This window comes from Trachinotus anak, unplaced genomic scaffold (assembly GCF_046630095.1).
Source record: "Trachinotus anak isolate AG129_WGS33_773 ecotype Australia unplaced genomic scaffold, CSIRO_AGI_Tana_v1 ptg000024l, whole genome shotgun sequence".
Lineage (NCBI taxonomy): Eukaryota > Metazoa > Chordata > Actinopteri > Carangiformes > Carangidae > Trachinotus > Trachinotus anak.
The window spans coordinates 12193116-12212920 of NW_027273875.1; the positions used below are offsets into that span (position 1 = coordinate 12193116).

Consider the following 19805-nt stretch of genomic DNA (forward strand, 5'->3'; position numbering starts at 1 on the left):
TTCATGTGTGTCATCTATTCTCTGTGAAATGCAAATGCCCATTTCTATCAAGAAAAACTCTCAACCTCTCGTGGTGTTTAGCTAAGCAAATAACTTTATCTTATGTGCCCAGTTTTCAGTTATCCCACTCTGAATCCTCTGAATTTTGTTTGGGCTCCTCAAAGCAACAAAAAATTATATTAGACAACAATTTGCTGGTTATTCAAAATAATCCACAAAACCTCACTGTCAACAGTTTTCATTGGGAGGATTTGTTTGGTAGAAAGTAGTTCCACATAAAAATATTAACACAGAGAAAGACATGGTGCATAAGAAATAACACAGCCTCTGAATAAATAACAAGATAAATAATCTTTATTTCCACGTCTTTGTCATTTATAAAATTATGTGTCCACAATTAATATTAACAAGGCAATACAGAGAATCCTTTTAATTTCTCAGAGGTGGGACTCAGGCTCTAGAGACTGTTCACTTGTCTGCACAGACAATGAAAAAGTCAAATGTTATTGATATGAAACTGATCGCTCCTTCACTGTTAGGAAGGGAGATTCTTTCTATAGATGGCAGATGACGTTGAGAACCACGCTGGATTGTCACAGGTCTCTAGAGCCTGCATCCTCACCAAGCCCTTCAATATACAGTCATAAAACTTCATAAGCCAGGATTCATCACTGCTCATCGCTCAGTGTAAACCAGACACAGTTCATTCACAAATTCTTGAACATTCTCACACTGGATAACTATCACTGAAATGATCAGCGTCATCATCATTAATTAGCGTAAGCATGACTCTTGTCTATCTTTAAAGTGATAACGTCATATTCTTTTTCCCTACAGTAAAAGACACAAAAACCCCAGTAACTGTAAAAACAGGAACAATGAAGAAACAACTTTCCTATTCTACAAAAAAACATGTGCTCAAAAGTAACATAAAAAATGTTTTTTTCGCAAGTCTGTCTGTTGTTGGTAAGTAGATTTAATTGATGTAAGTTATCAAAAATTAAATATTATATACTGTATAGGTTATTATTACAGTAACAAGGTTCCATGCGATCATATTCTCCTCTTCTGTACAGAGCTGAGGATTCAGTAGTAAATAACAAGGCTATACAGACCTATAGTGACCGGTGGCCAGAGTGCCAGCACGTTACAGAGCCATGGAGCCCTGGGACGGGGACAGGTGGTCTGCTGGTCTGGACAGAGGTGCCACATTGTCACGGTGGTGAAAGAAAACTTAATAATCACTGGACGTAAAAGGCTGTTTATGTCAAATTTAATCAAAATCCACCTTCTGGGATAAAATTAAAGGAATAGTCCACCCTTAAATCATTATCATGTGATGTTCAAAGCATGTTGTTTCTGGTGATGTGTTGTTATTGATTTTTTTAGTGTACTTCCCCTTAATTATCATCAACTTCTACTGGAGTGAGTGACTTCCGACTGTACATTTTCAACAATGACCCCAGAAAACATGTGGAAGTGGAACTATCTAGAGTCAATGATGTCATGCTGTCTAAGTTTGGCTGGTTCTCCATTGGGGTTGGAAAAAAAAAAACATCACCAAGCAACACAATAGATGAATACAACGACAGAGTACTGTAAGCATCAGCAGACCATCACCAAGGTTGAAGATTTCAAGGATGGATTTGCCTTTAGATTCTACACCAAGATCTACGTCGTACTGCAGAAACCAGTCCTGCTTGCTGCAACAAGAGCAACAGAAAGGAGGAAAAAGAATAAAAATCTGCACATTGTGTCATTAACTCCCAGTTCGATTCATTTAAAAACAAATGCACAGATCTGCATCAGGCAAGGACTTCATTGTCTTTTATTTCTCAGTTAATCAATCAGTCTGTCTTTGATACATCAGAGAACTGTGAAAGAGGTGACATCTCTAAATGTCTTCTACCAAAACCCAAAAATATTCAGTTTATTTATTTAGAAGCAGTTAATAGTCACATTGAAACTATCAAATATTTGGTAATTTGCTTGAAAAATTATCAATCTTTTATCTAAAATTGTTTTTTCTATTGACTCATGGTTGCACCGACCTTTAAGATCCAAAGGCAGTTGACACAGTGTGGAGATATTATTCCCATTTCTGATCCACCTTTCGTTCGGTGGTCATTCAAAGTTCGTTTGTCAATGTGGACACTCTCTTCTCTCCCGTGTGGAGGCAACAAGAGACCAAAAACACCCCTGAACCAGTCCAGAGAGCACCAGGGCCCAACACAAAACCCATGATTAAGACTTAAAGACACAATCCACCCCCCCATGGGTTCGTTCAGTCAAATACATTATTATTTAGTCATTAGAAAACAATACCCAAGTGAGTCGCTAAAGCACTGAAAGAGCAGTTGGAGCTGAGGGAGCAGCGCGCGAAGCACAAAAAAAAAAAGTTTCCTATTAAACATGCCTCAGACCAGGTGGACATTCAGAGTCTGTAAAACCTCAAGTGATCAGAGTCATTATCACTGTTAGGGCATGTAGGAGTGAGAGTGGTGGCGGTGGGTGAAAAGGTCATTAAAGGCTAGCAGAAACACATTCATTTGAACCACATATTCAATGTGGAGGTGCAGTGGGCTGTATAAGGCATGGACGTTAAATGTATCTAATATATAAAGGATTCATGACCAAGCGTGACAATCGAAGCTGTTTACTTGCCATTCCTTAACTTACTTTAACTACATCCTCTGTGCGATTCAGGGACTGAAATGTCTATCATGTCAAATTGGACGAATTAATTCAAGTAAGGCTACGAATATGCACACACATCTTAGCACTGGTGCAGGGTTAGAAATAACTGAATAAATGAGAGGTAGATGAACAGCATGATGCTCCACAAACACTCAACATCTTATGGAGCATCATCCTCTGTTTGGATCTACCTTTAATTTCGATATTTGACAGCTAAAACTCGGATGGCAGCACAGCAGGTGGACGTTAAAGTGAGGCTAAACAGGACCAGCTGGGCGCACCGGCTGACAACTACACTACTAATATGCTGGTTTGGTTGCTGTTTGACGTTTTTATTTCTTTTCTTTGTTTTTATTTTAGCCAAGTCTGTGAGCTGACCTCAGCTTGTCGAATTAAGAGCTGAAGGAAGCGGCCAAGCTGCGTAAAGCTATTCACACCTTTAGGTGGAGCGACACCCCCACACCCCAACTCAAGAACCCAATAACGTCATGACCCCCAGGGAGGGGGCCCACAGCTGCCTCCTCGACAGAGAGCGAGAAAGAGAGACGGAGAGAGCAAGACAGTAGAGTAACTCTGTGTAAATTACGATCAGCAGGAGTTTGTATGTGGTGCGAGCAAAAACAAAGAGCGATGAAGGAGCAGCGCTGTGACAAACTGGCCAGAGATGGTGTTGTGCTGATAAGGCTGCGCTCCTGCAGAGCTGGCTGCAATTCACTGCCAGTAGTGTGGGTGCCAGAAGCCTGGGCGGTACCTCGAGATAATGCTTTTGTGGACACACACAGGTACAATGATTCTCTGCATTGGTATAACACACACACACACACACACACCCCCACACACCCCCACACACCCCCCCCCCCCCACACACACACACACACACCTTCCACATTCTTGCTGATGCTCTTCATATGCCAGCGTGTACTCCAGTCTCTTTTCCTCTCCATCTCTCTTTCGGTCTCTGTGCTGATTTCAAGCCCTTCCCTCCCTCCCCTCCCCTCCCACCCAGTAATATCAGCCTCCATTCCCCCGTCCTCCCTCTCCTTCCCTCCTCAAAGTCCAGGAACTGCACCACTATGTTTGTACTGTACAGTCAAAAAAAACCCAAAAAAACAATGAGCAGAAATCTTTAAAAAGCAGAGCCCTGGGCAGTTTTATCCTTTTTTTTCTGCAGTTGTTTCTCGCTCTTGCAACTATAAAGACAGGCCTGCATCTGCCTGTTCACTCTTTCACACACACACACACACATACACACACACACACACAGACACACACAGTGTTCATCTTCTCAGACACTCCTACAAAGCCATGCTCGCAGGAACACACATGCTCTCTTTCTTGCACATTCATTCTCATGCAAGCCCTGCTCATTTCTAGTGGTGGTTTGTTGGACATGCAGGAGTGGGGAACGAGGACAGGGGAGAGAAAAGGCTCCTAACTCATAAAGGGAAGAGGGCAGGCGTGTGTCTAAACTGTGTGAGCGTGTTGAGGGAGAGGTCTTAGTTCAGCTGCCATCTCCTCCGATATTTCTTCTCCTCGTCACCTGCAAGGGGGGAAAAAAACAACAAAACAAAAACACAGAATTTAGGACTCATAGCAAGTAGTGTGGTTAGTCTACAGCTACGAGTTTCTACTGGAGAGAGAAGGCATGAGGAGGTTGGAAATTGAGTACCTTTTCACAGAAGGTGAGATAAAAAGAATTTAGGCTGAATTAGAAATGCAGGAGGGAAAAAAGAGCAAAAGAGACTTGTTAGTAAAATCTGATTTTTAACATCATGATTCATCACATTCATTGATTTTAATTAGCTTCACCAACTTTAGATATTTCACAATCATAAGACCTGACTCTCTATTCATTGGAAAAGTGGAACCGAGACAAAACGTACCTTCTAGATGGTTCCTGGAGATATATTTGAGTGCCTCATCCAGGAGGATGACTGGGATGGAGATCTTCAGGACCACGATCCACTGGGACCAGCGCAGGGGGGTCACCTGGAAGATCAACTGAAGGACAGAGGGAATCAGATGGTAGACAGAGCTACAGTCGACAATGTGCAGAGAAGCCCTCTCTGTGGTGGCCCTGGGAGCTCAACACACTGACCAAGCAACAAAACAAAGAAAACATCTTCACCAACTCGACAACACATCCACAGTATTTAGAGGCAAAAATGCTGCAAGGTCAAAAAACACCAGTAAATGCTGAAATGCACTAGAAACATGGAAAATACAACCACAAATGGAAAGCTGCTGCAGATACTTTTCTGTGTTTGCAGCTAAACACTGAAACACAACCAAATATAGAGATACTGCAGTTGCACAGAGCTCAGTGGAAATAAGTTACAAAACAACACACGTTTCCAGAGAACACTAAAAATTGAGGAGGACACTGGCCATATTTAGAGACCCCTGGAAACTTGGCTGAATCCATAATGTCCACTCTGTGGACTGTGAGGGGATGAAATATGTCATGAGATGAGACTTTTACAACCTTGTGAGATAATTCTGATATTTGCAATTTATACAGGATATGTGATCAGAACGGATCTGGTCAGACAGTGCAGTAAAATGAGCTGCCAAACACAATATTACATCAACATTAAACCCTCTGAGGATCCTCTCACCACATGGACAAAAACCAGCATTTGCTCATCTAGTTTTGCAGATTATAACAAATCCAAATTATTCAGTCTCAGCACCCATGGGCTTCCTGGGAACCTGTTAAGTCAGTGAGTCTGCAAGTTTAGTAAAGTCTGGACATTTGGATTTTGTCATGTTTTCTGTATTTTGGTCGTGTTTTCTCATTATGTAGAGTTTTTTCTAAATGCTGCACGTTTTGTCAAGTTATTAAATATATTTTCACCATTTGCATGTGTTTTCTCAAGATGCAGTGAGTTGAGCTGTCAGTGCCACTGTACCCTTCTCTCAGGTGTCAACATTGTCAAGAGGAATCTGCCTTTACAAGACTGTCATGAATTTGGACCAAAAGATGTACGCGTATTATCAGTATGTATTTTTCAGATTTTCCTCATAGATGTAAATTGGGCTCAGTGACAGCAGCAGAGTCCTGTGTACTCACCGGCAGAGGCTCAACATACAGGATTAAGAAGTGCAGGGAGAGGGAGAGGATGATGGCTCCCAGCAGCCAGATATTGACCCAGGGAGGCATCCTGACGAGGGACTGGTTCTCAGACAAACTGTTAGGGAGAAGTGTTAGTAGATTAAAACATGTTCTACACAATCCAGCTGCTGAACTTGACATTAGACTTAAATGAAAGTTATTTCATCATGTTGCAAAGATCAAACAAGAATCAACAGGTGGGTTCACAGACTTTAAGACTACAGACTGCATCATAATGAAATAAAATGAGCTGACATTTCATTTGATTCTCTTTACAATAAATCAAATAACATCAAATGCATCATAACAACAAGTCTCCCTCCTGCTAGCAGCCGTGCAAACACGTGTCCCCTCCTGGATTTGGATAACATGCACTTTCATTGGTCAGACAGCTCTTTATTTTAACCTCTCAGATTCTTTCCTAAATGAGACATTAGCATTTGTTTCTATAGGGAGCTACTGACAGACTTGCTCCATGAGCAATCCTGGCAAAAACACGGGGAGTTTTCCCTTCATACCACTGTTCCTTTTATTTTCTGTCTCCTCAAAAAAGCATTATTCCATTTCTTAAGATGTGTTGCTGAGCCTAGTCCTTCGCCACATTCACCAAATGCAGGATATTAAAAATATGGCCCTTATGACCGGTAACATTAAGTCCTTCAGCAGTGAATATATGTTTGTGATGGATGTGTTTTTCTGGCATGGAAAATGTGCTGCTATCCATCAGATGGCTGTTAAATCTTTCTCAAAGGGATGACAGTGTTTTGTTGGATGACAGTGTCTCTTCTTTTTCATTAATATCTGACAGCCGTGACATTTCAGGTGTGTTTACCTCAGGCTCATAGCGTAAGATGACTGACCTGTTGAGTGCGTTGAACATTTCAATGGTGACCAGCACAGACAGGGCCATGGTTGTGGGGTAGCGGGATTCAAACACCTCACAGTCTATTTGCTTGAACATGGGGTTATCCTCAGTGCACTGCATGAAATGTCTCTGTAGAGAGAGAAAGACAGGAGTTAGTGTGAGTGTGAGTGCGTGTGAGTGCGTGTGTGTGTGTGTGTGTGTGTGTGTCTGTGTGTCACCAGGACCCCTGTGACCTGGTTTGATGGAGCTGAGATCTGATGGGGGAACAGCTGCAGAACCTTGGCCTCGTTCCTACCCTGTATGCATTCAAACCACATGGGTCTCACTTCCCTTTCTATTTCTGTACACCACTGGGATCGCCAGACATCACTGTGTCCAACAGCAGGGAATGTAAAGAAGACAGGCAGGGTGGTGCATAGCAAATCACAACAGTAATTAAAAGCCTGTCCTTTGAGGACAGGGCTGCAGCAAACACAACAAGGCAGGCAGCAGAACATTGTTTTGCAACTCACCAGCTGATAAAAAGACACTTGTGGGCCTTCCTCATCAAACAGGTACCACCATGTGGCAGCACCCACTGTTCCAAGACCCACGTATCCTACAGGAAAAACAGACATATGTATACACCAGATGCCTTTTCACATTTGTCACAGACAGCTGTCAGAAAGGAGGATTAAGTCAAATATTACTATATATACTGGACAGACAGATCTATCTCAGTCTATTTCCTCAGGAGGGATAGTTTATAATTAGCTATTAGATGAGATCAGAGCCCTGGATTTTAATAAAATAGGGGAGAGTTTTGTCCACTTGACTTGGTGACACTGATAGAGCAACAAAATGACTGCGTTTTGTTGTTATGCTTAGATTTTAGAGAAAAACAGGAAGTTCATACTGATGCTAATGGCAATATCTAGAATCAGGGGCCACAAGAAGTTCATACACAGTAATGCTGCTTTTTTTTTCCTAATGTTACTTTTTTTATACAAATGTTGTCACTATCTGAAAAGCTAACATGGCAAAATTATTCCAATGAATACTTTGACCACATGTTGTGTTTCTTCTGGCTCAAAATACGCCTGCTACCTCGGCCCAAGTCTGGCCCACATACTGCATGTCTCTCAGATTCTACTTCCACATGTGGATGAGTACTGGTGCACATATAGAACATCTTCCTGGCTGTCAGCCAACACTGGAGTATAACAGCCAGAATCAGTGCAGATGTTGAAGTACTGTACATGGGACAGACTTGGGCTGTGGACCCAGGCACATATTGGGCCAGATGTTTTATTTTGCTAGCTGTGTTCATGTAGTCTCAGATAGTGTTATCACTATTATAGCTCACTGGAATATCACGTGCCATGGTAGCTAGCTAGAGCTGAAAGGTGGCTATTAATGTGTGACGTACAGTAAAAGTTGTGGGTGTTACAGACACAATCACCTCTTTCCAGTGAGTTGCAGGATTTGTAAAAACTGAAAAAGTCCATATATAAGCTGCCATGACCTGATGTTTTCTACCCCCCTGCTGCTGGAATAAACTGGAAACCTACACCATGACATAGTTACACTGATTAACAGTAACTTATATTACCTCCAATGGCCAGGTATCTGAAGAACAGCCAGCCAGAGATGAGAGGCTCCTTTGGGTTGCGGGGAGGTTTGTCCATGATGTCCAGGTCTGGGGGGTTAAAGCCCAGGGCGGTGGCAGGCAGGCCATCGGTCACAAGATTAACCCACAGCAGCTGCACTGGAATCAAAGCCTCGGGGAGACCCAGGATGGCCGTCAGGAAGATGCTGAAGATGGACAGAGAGGAGGCACACAAACGTCAGCCGAGGAGGTCAGACAGTTGGTACGGTGGCTTTATCTCCGTGTGCTTTTCTGTGCCTCACCAGACAACTTCTCCCACGTTAGAGGAGATGAGGTATCTGATGAACTGCTTCATGTTGTTGTAGATGGCTCTGCCCTCCTCCACAGCAGCCACGATGGTGGAGAAGTTATCATCAGACAACACCATCTCAGATGCTGACTTAGCCACCGCAGTCCCAGAGCCCATAGCGATGCCGATCTCTGCTTTCTTCAGGGCTGGGGCATCGTTCACACCGTCTCCCGTCTGGGGCAAGAAGACATTACTATTACTATCACTAGCTATTATATTTCTGAGGCTGCAACATTAACTGTAAAACACAAGATATTTTTGTAGACAAGAACTACATTCACAGAAAGGATCAGCAAGTTGGATAAATCTATTTCAAGAATAAAAGCTCAAATACTTTCTTAGCTGCTCATAACCCCAGGTCATGTGGTGTTAAATGTAACTGAAAAAAGTGAAATTAAACTGTTATTACTCTATTTCATCACTCTTTAAATACTGAGCCCATATGACTTTTTTCAATAGGATTATTCTTTAAACAGTGATGAGTCTAACAAACTAAAAGTGATTTAAAGCAAACTGCTGTCTCATTATGCAAAGTCTCATTATCGTCTCAGATCCAGACGGGATTAAGTGAAAGCTGATCAAGAGAGAGATGTTTATCTGTCGTAGCAGGGCCTAAAACAGCTTTATGCTGCCGTGAATGGTGGAGTCTGTCTGACAGGCAAATGGTGATATTGTTGTCTCCCTCCCTCCCGTCTTCCCCTTGGATCAACCCCTCTTCTGAGACGTGTGTCAGATAGGAAGCAGCGGAGCGGGCCAGAGATGACAGCTTTAGATAGCAGTGTCGGAGGGAGCAGCTTCAGAGAGACCTGAAACGTGTCATGCTTTACTGGTCTCTTCTCATGCATCCCCGACAAATCATTCACATAACGCACAGCTGAAGGAAGGAGAAAATGCATTTGTGCCTTACAGTGGGAGCCAAAAATCTGAGACTCAGACTTCTGGACCCATTTTGGAGACTGCGACAAAGACAGTATATAATGTATATTTGTCGGAAGCAGAGAAAAGTTTATGTAAGCTGAAGTGAGTGTGTGGGTGCCAGTGCCAGAGTCATTAGAGCTTGAACGAGTTGCATCATCCCCTCTCCTCACCATGGCAGTAATCTCATCGAATGACTGCAGGTATCCGACGATCTTAGACTTGTGAGCTGGCTCGACACGGGCAAAGCACCGCGCCCGTTTGACCGCTTCTCTCTGCGCCTCTGGTGGGAGATCATCAAACTCGCGGCCCGTGTAGGCCTTTCCTGTCACGTCCTCATCCTCCCCGAAGATGCCAATCCGTCTGCAGATGGCCACGGCTGTACCCTTGTTGTCTCCTGTGATCATGATAACACGAATACCAGCCTCGTTGCACAGTTTCACTGAACCGATCACCTCCTTTCTGGGCGGGTCGAGCATGCCCACACAGCCAACAAACGTGAGACCCAACTGAATGGAGAAAACAGACAGAGAGAGGGGGGGATTAAGGTTGCACAGGACTGTATCTTAAAACAGAATCTCACTCCAATTCCACTGAGATGGACTCTACTTGGTTGTTTTTATATTGCTGCTGAAAACAAGAAGGGAACTCTTCCAGGGAATAAGAACCAAGTGTAAAAGCTTTGTTCTTTAAGTGGATAGAGGTTTAATGACTACTGCTATTCAAACAAGAGATAGATGATAGTTTTACCTACTTTTAGAAGAATTTATTTTTAAGTTTTCTTACTAGTTTAGTTCTAGATGGTTTGGCACCTCCTACATCATCAAATGCTGATAATTTGTACTAGGCTGACTGTTTCCACCTGTTTCAAGGCTTTAAGCTAAGCTATCCAACTCTTTCGTGGCTCTAGCGTCATATTTAGTGGACAGACATGAGGGCAGTAACAATCTCCTCATTTATCTCTTGTCGAGAAATCCTTTAAATCTTGAAAATGTGAGTCCAGATTCCCAAGCTAAATATTTAGTATGAGGTCCTCTACCTCATACTCTGCAAACTTGCTGGAATTCTCCAGGTCCATGTCCTCTTTGCGGGGTGGGGTGTCATGAGTGGCCAGCGCCAGGCAGCGCAGGGTGTCCCTGCCTGTCCCCCAGTCCCTGATCTTTGACAGGAGCTGGTCACGCAGGGATGACGTCAGCGTCACCTTCCCTGTTCCCACCCGGAGGTACTGACACCGCTCGATCACACTCTCTGGAGCACCCTGAGGGGACGGATTGTAATTGACACAAGAGGAAGACATCACACAATGGTGAAAATGGAGTTCGAATGCAAGTGATGAAAAGAATATTTTCCTGTGTATTTGTGATTGTAGCATTTGTTCATGCCTTGATGAACATCTTGCTCTGGGAGCCCGGCTTGACGGGGGTGCAGTAGACAGACATGGACTTGCGGTCACGAGAGAACTCCAGGGTGAACTCCTTCTTCATCAACTGCCTGATCACCTGATGGATAAGAAGGGGGAAGGAAATAGTCAAAATGACAGAGCAGGAGGAGGAAGAGGGGGAGGAGAAGCAAAGAAGAAGAAGAACAAGAAGAGAGTAGGAGGTGGAAACAAAGAGTCAGACCTTGAGTTAAGTGGCTGTATTCGTGGGCAGCTGTCAAGCCGGCAGCTGGTGGGTGACTGAGAGGTTTGGCTGAGCTACTGACAGCTGAAGGGTGACACTTTAAATCAAGCACTTAACCACCTTGTCTGGATGTCTGGCTGCTACCAGATGTCTGTGTACAACAGCACTTGAAGTTAGTGTTGGACCTGGCTGAGGATGGTTACTAAGAAAAACTGGAAGTACACTGAAAACCATAGCAAAATAGCTAATGAGAGGGCAGACCATAATAGATTTACTGTAGGGACACAAAATTCAGCCTAAAATCAACCCCATCCCTTCCAGACTGTATTATCTTCATGTTGTGTCTTGTTCTACCAGTAGGTGTCCCTCTAGTTCAGAGTCTGGTGGTGCTGGTCCGAGTACACAAGTCTTGAAAGGTTAACAATGAAGATGCTCTCTCCCCAAGCAGACGCCTGTGATGTACACACACCCTGCCTGGGGACTTTAAACATCTGATAGATGTGCTTAAATCCATCAGTGTGACAAACTTGTCCTCTCTATCAAGCAGAGAGAGCAATGGGAGTTGGTCTTGGCATGGCATGCTGGGAAAGTTTTGTACGCCCAAAAGAGATTTGGAAAGTTAAACGTCATCTCATCTAAAATTTGCTGAGGATGTATATTATTGCTAAAAAGTGTCACAAGGTGAACCCTGCATGTGTCCATTTATCCACTAAGCCGATGCACTAGGCCAATTCAGAGGTTTGAATTCACTGAGACTTCTGTCACTGCAGGGTTCATTTAATCTGAGAAAGTGTCTGTCATTGATGAGCTTTGTTCCTCCTGAAAGTGAGACCAACAGGGGTTTCAATCACCTTCACCTACAGTACTGCATGCACAGGTCAGACTCTACACTTTCCACATAGACCTGACATCTTCTTAAAGAAGATCCAGCACTTCCCTCGTGATAGGCTGAAGCCAAAACTGACCTCAACTCAAACTAATGCAACAGGCAGACCTGCTGTCTTTACTGCTGTTGTAAACGACATTTTAAATATTGTTATAGCTGACATCTCAAACAGAACAATCACACGTTCACTCCCTGAAGTCAAACACATGTCTATCAACAACCTTGTGCTTCATCAAATAGTCCTTGAGAAACACACTGAACCGTGACCTGTTGACTGGTTGTAAGTTGCTCTGGATAAGAGCCACAACTATGCTTAAATGCAAAATATCATCTCATACAAATGAGTATAAAAGGGGGCAGACGAGGTCATTATGTCGCCCCCTGTGCAGTGCATAACCAGGGAAGTGTACAGTATGTTATAATGAGGGCAGTAATAGGAGCCACAGTGGCACATTCATGCTGAGAGGTGCAAAGTCTGCAGCACGTGCAGTTGTTGAAGGAAACAATGTTCTCACTGTAGCTGAATGAATGAATGAATGAATGAGCATTAACATACTTGGTTTAAACACTTCATGCACCTGATTGTGGAGTATTGTTTTAATATCCAGATTTAACTTTGCAATCCTATAACACAGTTTTGACTACAAATACAAATACATCATCTTTTTTATTCCACACATTCTTTTTCTTTGTCTAGCTGGTGCATATTTTACCCATAACGCAACTTTACTGCTGACAATTTAGTTGGAAATTCATGTGTATTATACTACAAGCTGAAGAGCGAGCTACACTGGTCTGGTAAGCTCACTTCCTTCTATCTCCATGTATAGCTTACCGAGTTGCAGGCCCCCGCACGTTCCACCTTGCTGAGTCCAGATAGGTCAGTCTTGAAGACGTTCATCTTCTCCACCAAGGTGGTGAGAGCCGTCTCTGTGGCTTCACCCACCTTCTCATAGACCCCTTTGGCCTATGGGAGAACAGAAATGCACCAAAACATGCTGTTGAAAAGGATTTTATAGGAGCTAAGTGATACAGTATAAACATTTAAAGAGTGATGATGTCATTAAGAACAACTCCAAAGCAACTATGCTACAAGCAAGTCTGTAGGTAATTCACCTCTGCCTCCACAAACTTTGAGTCATACATGTAAGGTGGTTTTATATGTGTGCCCTCGCCAGCTGAGGAATGGAGAAGGTGAGATGAAGCAATAATGGCATACCACACATTTGTTTGTGTGAGCAAGCATAGACAGCAATAAAACACCTCACACCTCTCCAGTCCTTGGCTGCTCTCTCTCTCTCTCTCTCTCTCCCTCTCTCCCTCTCCCTCTCTCACTTTTTAGCGCACTTTGATCTCGTGTTCAGGCTGTTTATTCAGAAATGTACAAAATTGGGGGCAAAAGGACCATTTACAAGGACAGAAACAGTTAGTCTGGGGAGGATACAAGGAAGCTGAGAAGTGCCTCTTCCCTGGCCTCTCTTCTCAGCATGGTTACCATGAAAACATGGTGATAACAAAGAGGTGAGAAAGCAATCCAAACCAGAGAAAACGATCAAGTAAAATTAGCTCAGCTGAACAAGTGTGTCCGTGCATGTGCATTTCAGTGCTACTTTTCATGGAGTCATTGCACACAAACATTTATATTATATATACACACACACATATATATTTGCAAAGAAACATGTCTCAATCCTGTGTTACGCATTTATTTTGCATAGAGACTTGATTATAAAAAATTCTATCTCTATGTGTGCGTGTGTGTTAATTACCTCATTGTAGTCCAGTGAAGAGTCATTGCACATAGAGCACACAGTGGCCAACTCCAAAAGTCCATCATAGTCTCCACACTGGATGGGTCTTTCTCCTTTCAGTCTAGAACAGACACACACAGACACACACACACACACACACACACACACACACACACACACACACACACACACACACACACACACACACAGAAACGTCCCTCAGCAACACACAAGGGAAAAACACTTCACAGTTCGCTACACCTCAGACACAGTAACCTCATCAATATGTATGAGCGGGAAAGACATTCATCTGTTTAGCTTTCCAGAGTTGTCTGGTGAAATGGTGGTTGTACGGTAGTAAATAGTGTATTCGTGCGTGAGTGTGCACTTGTGCATGCATGTTCCTGACAAGCAGTGCTGATTGCATGACAACCATGGATCCCTTCCCAGTAGAGACTGCAACGGTTGCTAGCGAAGCTCCCACACAATAACCCACTCTCTGCTGTTATGAAATCGACAGGTTCATGCAGAGTCAGAGTGCTGTACTCTCCAAACAGCCAAATAAACAACATGCATACACAATGAACTGCAGAAATCCTTCTCCTACATTATGACTAGCCGCCTACCTATATTCCTCCACATATGCATATTCACTGAAATAAAAAAATCACTCTGACGTGGCAGACATCAAAATGACATGTTTGTTAAGTTTATCTGCGCAAATTCACTCTACACTTAAACAGTTACAACTGAGAAAGTGTGTAATTCAATAGGAACACAGTGCAGCTGAGGCTTTAGAGTGTTATGATTTTATGTGATAGTTGGCACATTACAATAGGCAACAGAAACACAAGTTTACCAACAATTTCCCTGGTTATCACTGAGACAGCTGTAGCAACACATAAAGCACAGCTAGACACATTTTAAAGGAATCATTAGCAGTGATGTAACACATCCTGGACCACAGACCACATCCCAGTTTGCTTGACTACGTCCATTTGTTTTATTACTTTTTGTTTTGAAGATAATACACTACAGAGTGCCTAAGCTTAGTGTAAAATGTGTTGGTAAAATTTAAAATCAGATACACATCTTCCTCATCTAATGAGGTGTTAAAGGTGGACAGACTTTCCCCATTAGGAGTGATACTCACATTTGTCCCTCAGGGGCATAAGTAGATCCAGTTATAGAGAACTCATGAAGGTTGCACTTTGAATCTTCCACCTTGTCTGCGATGAACATCTGGAGAGGAGAAAAGGCAAACACAAACAGAGGCGGTAGTTAGGTAATTAGTGAGAACTGTGGTTGGTCCTTGCGTTGCTGTGGCTGCCCACCGCTGTTGCACTGTTAGGATGGATCAAATGAAATAATCTGGGTCAGTCTTTCTTTCTGTCTTTGGAGCTGTAAAAAAATACAAAAAACAACCTTGTTAGTTGCAATAGTCAATGAGAAAACTGAAGTGGACCCATAGATTGTACTGTGGACTGAAATTTAGTTTTAACCAACATGGAAGTAGGTAGTCACAGTAATAACTACAGCAAATAGTTATCTTAACAGAAACTTTACCCTCCAGTGGATTCATAACAAAAGCATGTTTGACACGCCTTGTCAAGATCCACACATGCATATTTTTGCTGGGTTTTCATCATTAAGTAAAACTCTTTATTTATACATGTAAATATACCTGTAGTAAAACATTTAGAAAAAAATATAAATTTGGTCTTTAAATGTGGGGAAATGTGAATAAAAAGATGCAAATGATATCTGAAATAATTACATTTGTGTTATGGTGCACCTATAAAATATCAAATGTAGCTTCAATTAAGTGTCAGAACCAACATATATGTGATACTTATATGATAGGAATGTCTTCACTTCACAGTCTACATGAACTGTCCCTTAAAGAGTTTTAAAGTGGGACTTTTGCACATCATTTACTATGGCCACAAGTACCTTTCTGGACTAATGGTAAATGCTAAAACATATTGCAACAGTAGTAAAAGTAGAAAAGAGGCACAACGTCAGAGAGGAAACTCTTTAATGTCAGTTGCCCCTGAGTGTTTTTAAAGTGAGCAAAGTGTCTTCTGTTGGTGAACAATCCAACTTTTCTTTTTTGAGCTGAAAACCATGGATTAATGGTTCATTTCATAAAAACTGTCTCTGCAGTGTGGGCTTGTACTTGTGTGGTGTGGCTCATACAGGCCATATAATGCCTTGGCCGTCACAATGAGCCAACGTGGAATTGTAGTGGTGATGTTGGTACATCTTAAACAGCTGAACTGCCAAGTGATTCACTGTGACTGCATTATCAGCTTCCAATTCACACGTACTGCCATGGTGTCAAAACACACTTCAAGTAAACAGTGAAAGCTGCATCTCGTGTAAATACTAAGAAGCAGGAGTCTATTAACAAAGACCAATTATTCTTGCCTTGCTTCTTCATCTGCTCCAGATAAATAAAAGGCCAAGTCATTATGAAAACCAAATAGTGGCTGTAAACAGGAAGTGCTCTGCAGACTGGCAAAATGGTCGGTGGAGAGGTAGAGTGCAAACTGTGACCAATGAGTTAAAGAAAATCTTTTCCACCTGCCAACAACCCGTTTGTGCAGCAGTCGCTGTACTGTCACCTCTATCCCAGATTCTTTAGTGTTTCCAAACACACAGGCAACATGGGAGTTGCACTGCTCACGTCTTGATGTAAAGCTTCATCAGTCACTCACACTCTCACTACCAAACACGCTCCAGTCAACTGTGGAAAAACAAAGCACAAGTCAGAGGAAGTGGGAGAAAGAGCTGGAGTCCCAGAGCTGTCCAAGGATTTGCTCTGTTGGCAAATCTTCTTCCTGAAATCCCCCCGGAAGGGCAGCTCACGATGTACTGGTAATACTAATATATCAATAAAAACAAGGAGGCAGTGCGGCGGCTGGATGGTTTATAAGAATGGGATACACAACCGTTCACAGTCCAAGGCCTCTCTGTGCACCTTCTAAATACATAAATTCACAACAGGCTGACAGACTGCCCTTGATCTCCATTCCTTTGTCAATACTCACTTTTTTAATAACCTCACACTTCAGTTCAGCAAACAGTAAACACACACATACACAAAGAGGGTAAGCACCCTTATGACCTTGCTGAGCGCTGAGCTCTGATTCAGACTCAATTAAATCCATCTGACTGAAGAATTAATGAAGCAGTGATTTCGACTGTGATCTCCTTCTCGATTCTTCTGTAAGTGTGTGTGTGCGTCACTGACTTAGCAGAACCCATCGATTTATAAAAGGAACACAAAATCAATGATAGCCTTGAGATGAGGGGCAGCCGGGGTCCCTCCAGCATATGAGTCTAAAAGGTAGGTTTTAGTCTCTTAATGGAGTAATTATTCCTTAACATCTCTCTGCGGCAACAGGGTTACTACATTTAGTCTACTGCTGTAGTCTAGTTTGGACAAGATGACACAGTTATAAATAACTGTCATGCTGAATCATGATTATAGCCTCTGTGAGATTATAGCTTTTGTAAGAACATGCAATTTTGCAATTGTAATTTTTGACATCAACAGTTTTGACATTATCTTTAAACAGTGGCAGAACTGAGCGAAAGGTTTGAAGCCGTAGTTGAGTTTCATTCACCTGTACAACTGTACCTGTGACTGTAGTTGAATAAAAAAAAAATACAGTTTTGAGAAAAAATGTGGGCAATATAGTTGTATAAAAAGGTTATTTATATTCACCAGATCAGGGGCCAGTCTGGTTAAATCATAATCCTTCAGATGTTCATGAAATCAAACTAAACGTCATTAAATGCATTTAGGTCTGCCATTCCAACACAGGATTCAATTTGCCTACAATGGACTCTTAGAAACCAGTGCATGCATGTAACACAGCATTATTGTTTATCTCATTTAGATCAGCCTGACTGTTTACTGCACACTCTCCCAACACAGTGCTGAGGCTGGATCAGGTTACTGTTAATACAAACCCTGCATTTCCTACTGCTGCAGGTCAAGTCTGGATTACCAACCGGGAAAAGTGGTTAGCTAGGTCCAGGGTTCACCTAGTGGCAATTAGTTAATTTGATTAATTGATAAATATCAAATGAAACTGGTGATGTAAGGTATTGCTATTATGCTTGCATGTTGCAAGTTTGGGATTAATCAATTTATCTACAAAGTAAGGTTGGGAATCAGTGGGCGCAGTGGAGGCTCACAGCTCACTATCACATTGAAGCAAGATGACCATTCTTAAGTGTTGCAGGAAGAAGTAGCAACAGGCTGCACACCTCAGTCTCCTCAGCAACGTAACAAGCTCTTTTTTCTGTTGTTGTGTGGAAAACTACTTGCAGTGGGTGCAGGATGAAATTAGATCAATGTTGCAAAAAACGATTGACTGACTTCTTTATTAAAACAAAGTGAGTTTGTTTGGCTGTGCTGTAAACACACACTAGTTGCTCTTCCGCTGTATTTCTGTATGTGCTCATCTGTAGTTTCCTGTAACGTTAATCCACACTTGCAGTACCATTAACCTTGGGTGTCACCAGCTCAACCAGGACTGAATATGAATAAATTTAAGTTCAAAAAGTTAAATTATTCCATTATTTCTTATGTCTTTTCTTCTATGTATTGTGTGTTTGTTTGGATTTTTAAACTTTCATATGCATGCTTTTTGTCATTGTCATTAGTGGGTTAATATGTGTTTGTGTACGCAGGTTTAGGCATGTGTGTGTCTTCTGTCAGCTGCGAGCCTGGGGCTGGGTTAACAGGATAAATTTGTGCAGGATGTTTATGTGTACAGTTCTACATCTATACTCAATAAATCAACTGTGGTAAGACAGAAAAAGCCACATTAGACACAGTGGGTTAGTAAGATGGATGGTGACCTAGTTAGTCCTTTGACCGCTTTATTCCATCTGTGCCTGATAATACACAGCTAAAGCCAGCGGCAGCAAAGGAGGACAGTACAGCACTGATGTTTAAAAGGGACATTAAAATTACCATTACAATTCTTTACGGCATTATTCTCTGTATTTTTCCTCAATGATTTTACATTTCATATCTGGATGTACTGTCCCTTTAAGGATCTTTTAAATAGCCTCACCCTTCCGCTCGATTCTTAATTTCACAAATGTCATCAGGCTCACATCTCTCTCTTCCACAATGCGATAACAAAACACTAGTCAGAAGCAGAGCGCACACAAAGTAGAGCCCGAGGAATAATCTAAGGTTCTTTCATCCGTGGTCAGTTTTCCTCACCATCTGATCCACTGCGGTCTCCACGGAAACAAGGCACAGTGTGATCCATGTGACTCAGTGGTAGTGGCACAACTTTGTGTTTCTCTACACCCCTCCACTGAGCTTGTGTGGAGATGAATGGTGAGTAACCCTTTTTACGTCTGCATGTTTGTGTACGTCTACATGTGTGACGGGAAAAGGGAAGTAATGTGGCAGGATACAGAGGGGAATCCCTGGAAATCCTGCCGATATGGGGATGCCCCCGAGGCAAGGGAGACACATGGCGCTATCAGGGCCACTGGCTGGAGACCAGTCCAAGAATAAGCACAGATGGATAAGCCTGGGCAAACATAAACCTTGACACACAAAAACCATAAAAACAGAGCAGACGCAGTGGTCCGAGCATTCAAGAAAACACAAGTTAAACAACCATAAAAATGACTATCTCCAGGAAACACAGTGATGACAAAAAAACACTGCAAAGAGGAAGTTTGATTTGTCTTTGCCCTGTAATTATCATTTGTGGCCACGTTGGATGCTGTTCAGCTACAGTTACAGTATAAACTGTAGACTCTCTGTGAAGGTCAACCCAGGCTCAGGCTCCATCCCACTGCCCAAATGTGCTTTTCTTCTGGACGAACAATCAACGAAAGGTTCAGGAAAATTAAAATCATCTCTAGACTAAAGTCCTAAACTTGAGACCTTGGGTTAACATGTATACTATCTGAATGGACATACTCAGCATCAGCCCTGATCATGTGGCATGTTGTCACCACAGCAATAGAAA

The 19805-nt window shown here is 42.4% G+C and overlaps 1 protein-coding gene across 2 annotated transcripts in view; it reads right to left on the bottom strand.

The window, feature by feature from the left end:
• Positions 1-332: 332 nt before the first annotated feature.
• The window catches only part of atp2a3 (ATPase sarcoplasmic/endoplasmic reticulum Ca2+ transporting 3), a 46151-nt gene continuing 26678 nt past the window's right edge, over positions 333-19805 (bottom strand). Inside the window, exons 9-21 of one of the 2 annotated variants that reach the window (XM_071460575.1) lie at positions 14942-15030; positions 13807-13909; positions 12873-13004; positions 10912-11028; positions 10569-10787; positions 9703-10038; positions 8568-8788; positions 8269-8471; positions 7190-7275; positions 6673-6806; positions 5771-5888; positions 4581-4698; positions 333-4237 (exon numbers count right to left, since the gene is read on the bottom strand). In XM_071460575.1, the coding sequence (XP_071316676.1) occupies positions 4194-4237; positions 4581-4698; positions 5771-5888; positions 6673-6806; positions 7190-7275; positions 8269-8471; positions 8568-8788; positions 9703-10038; positions 10569-10787; positions 10912-11028; positions 12873-13004; positions 13807-13909; positions 14942-15030 (1920 nt within the window). In that variant the 3' untranslated portion in view covers positions 333-4193. The other variant, XM_071460576.1, reaches the window with a different exon arrangement.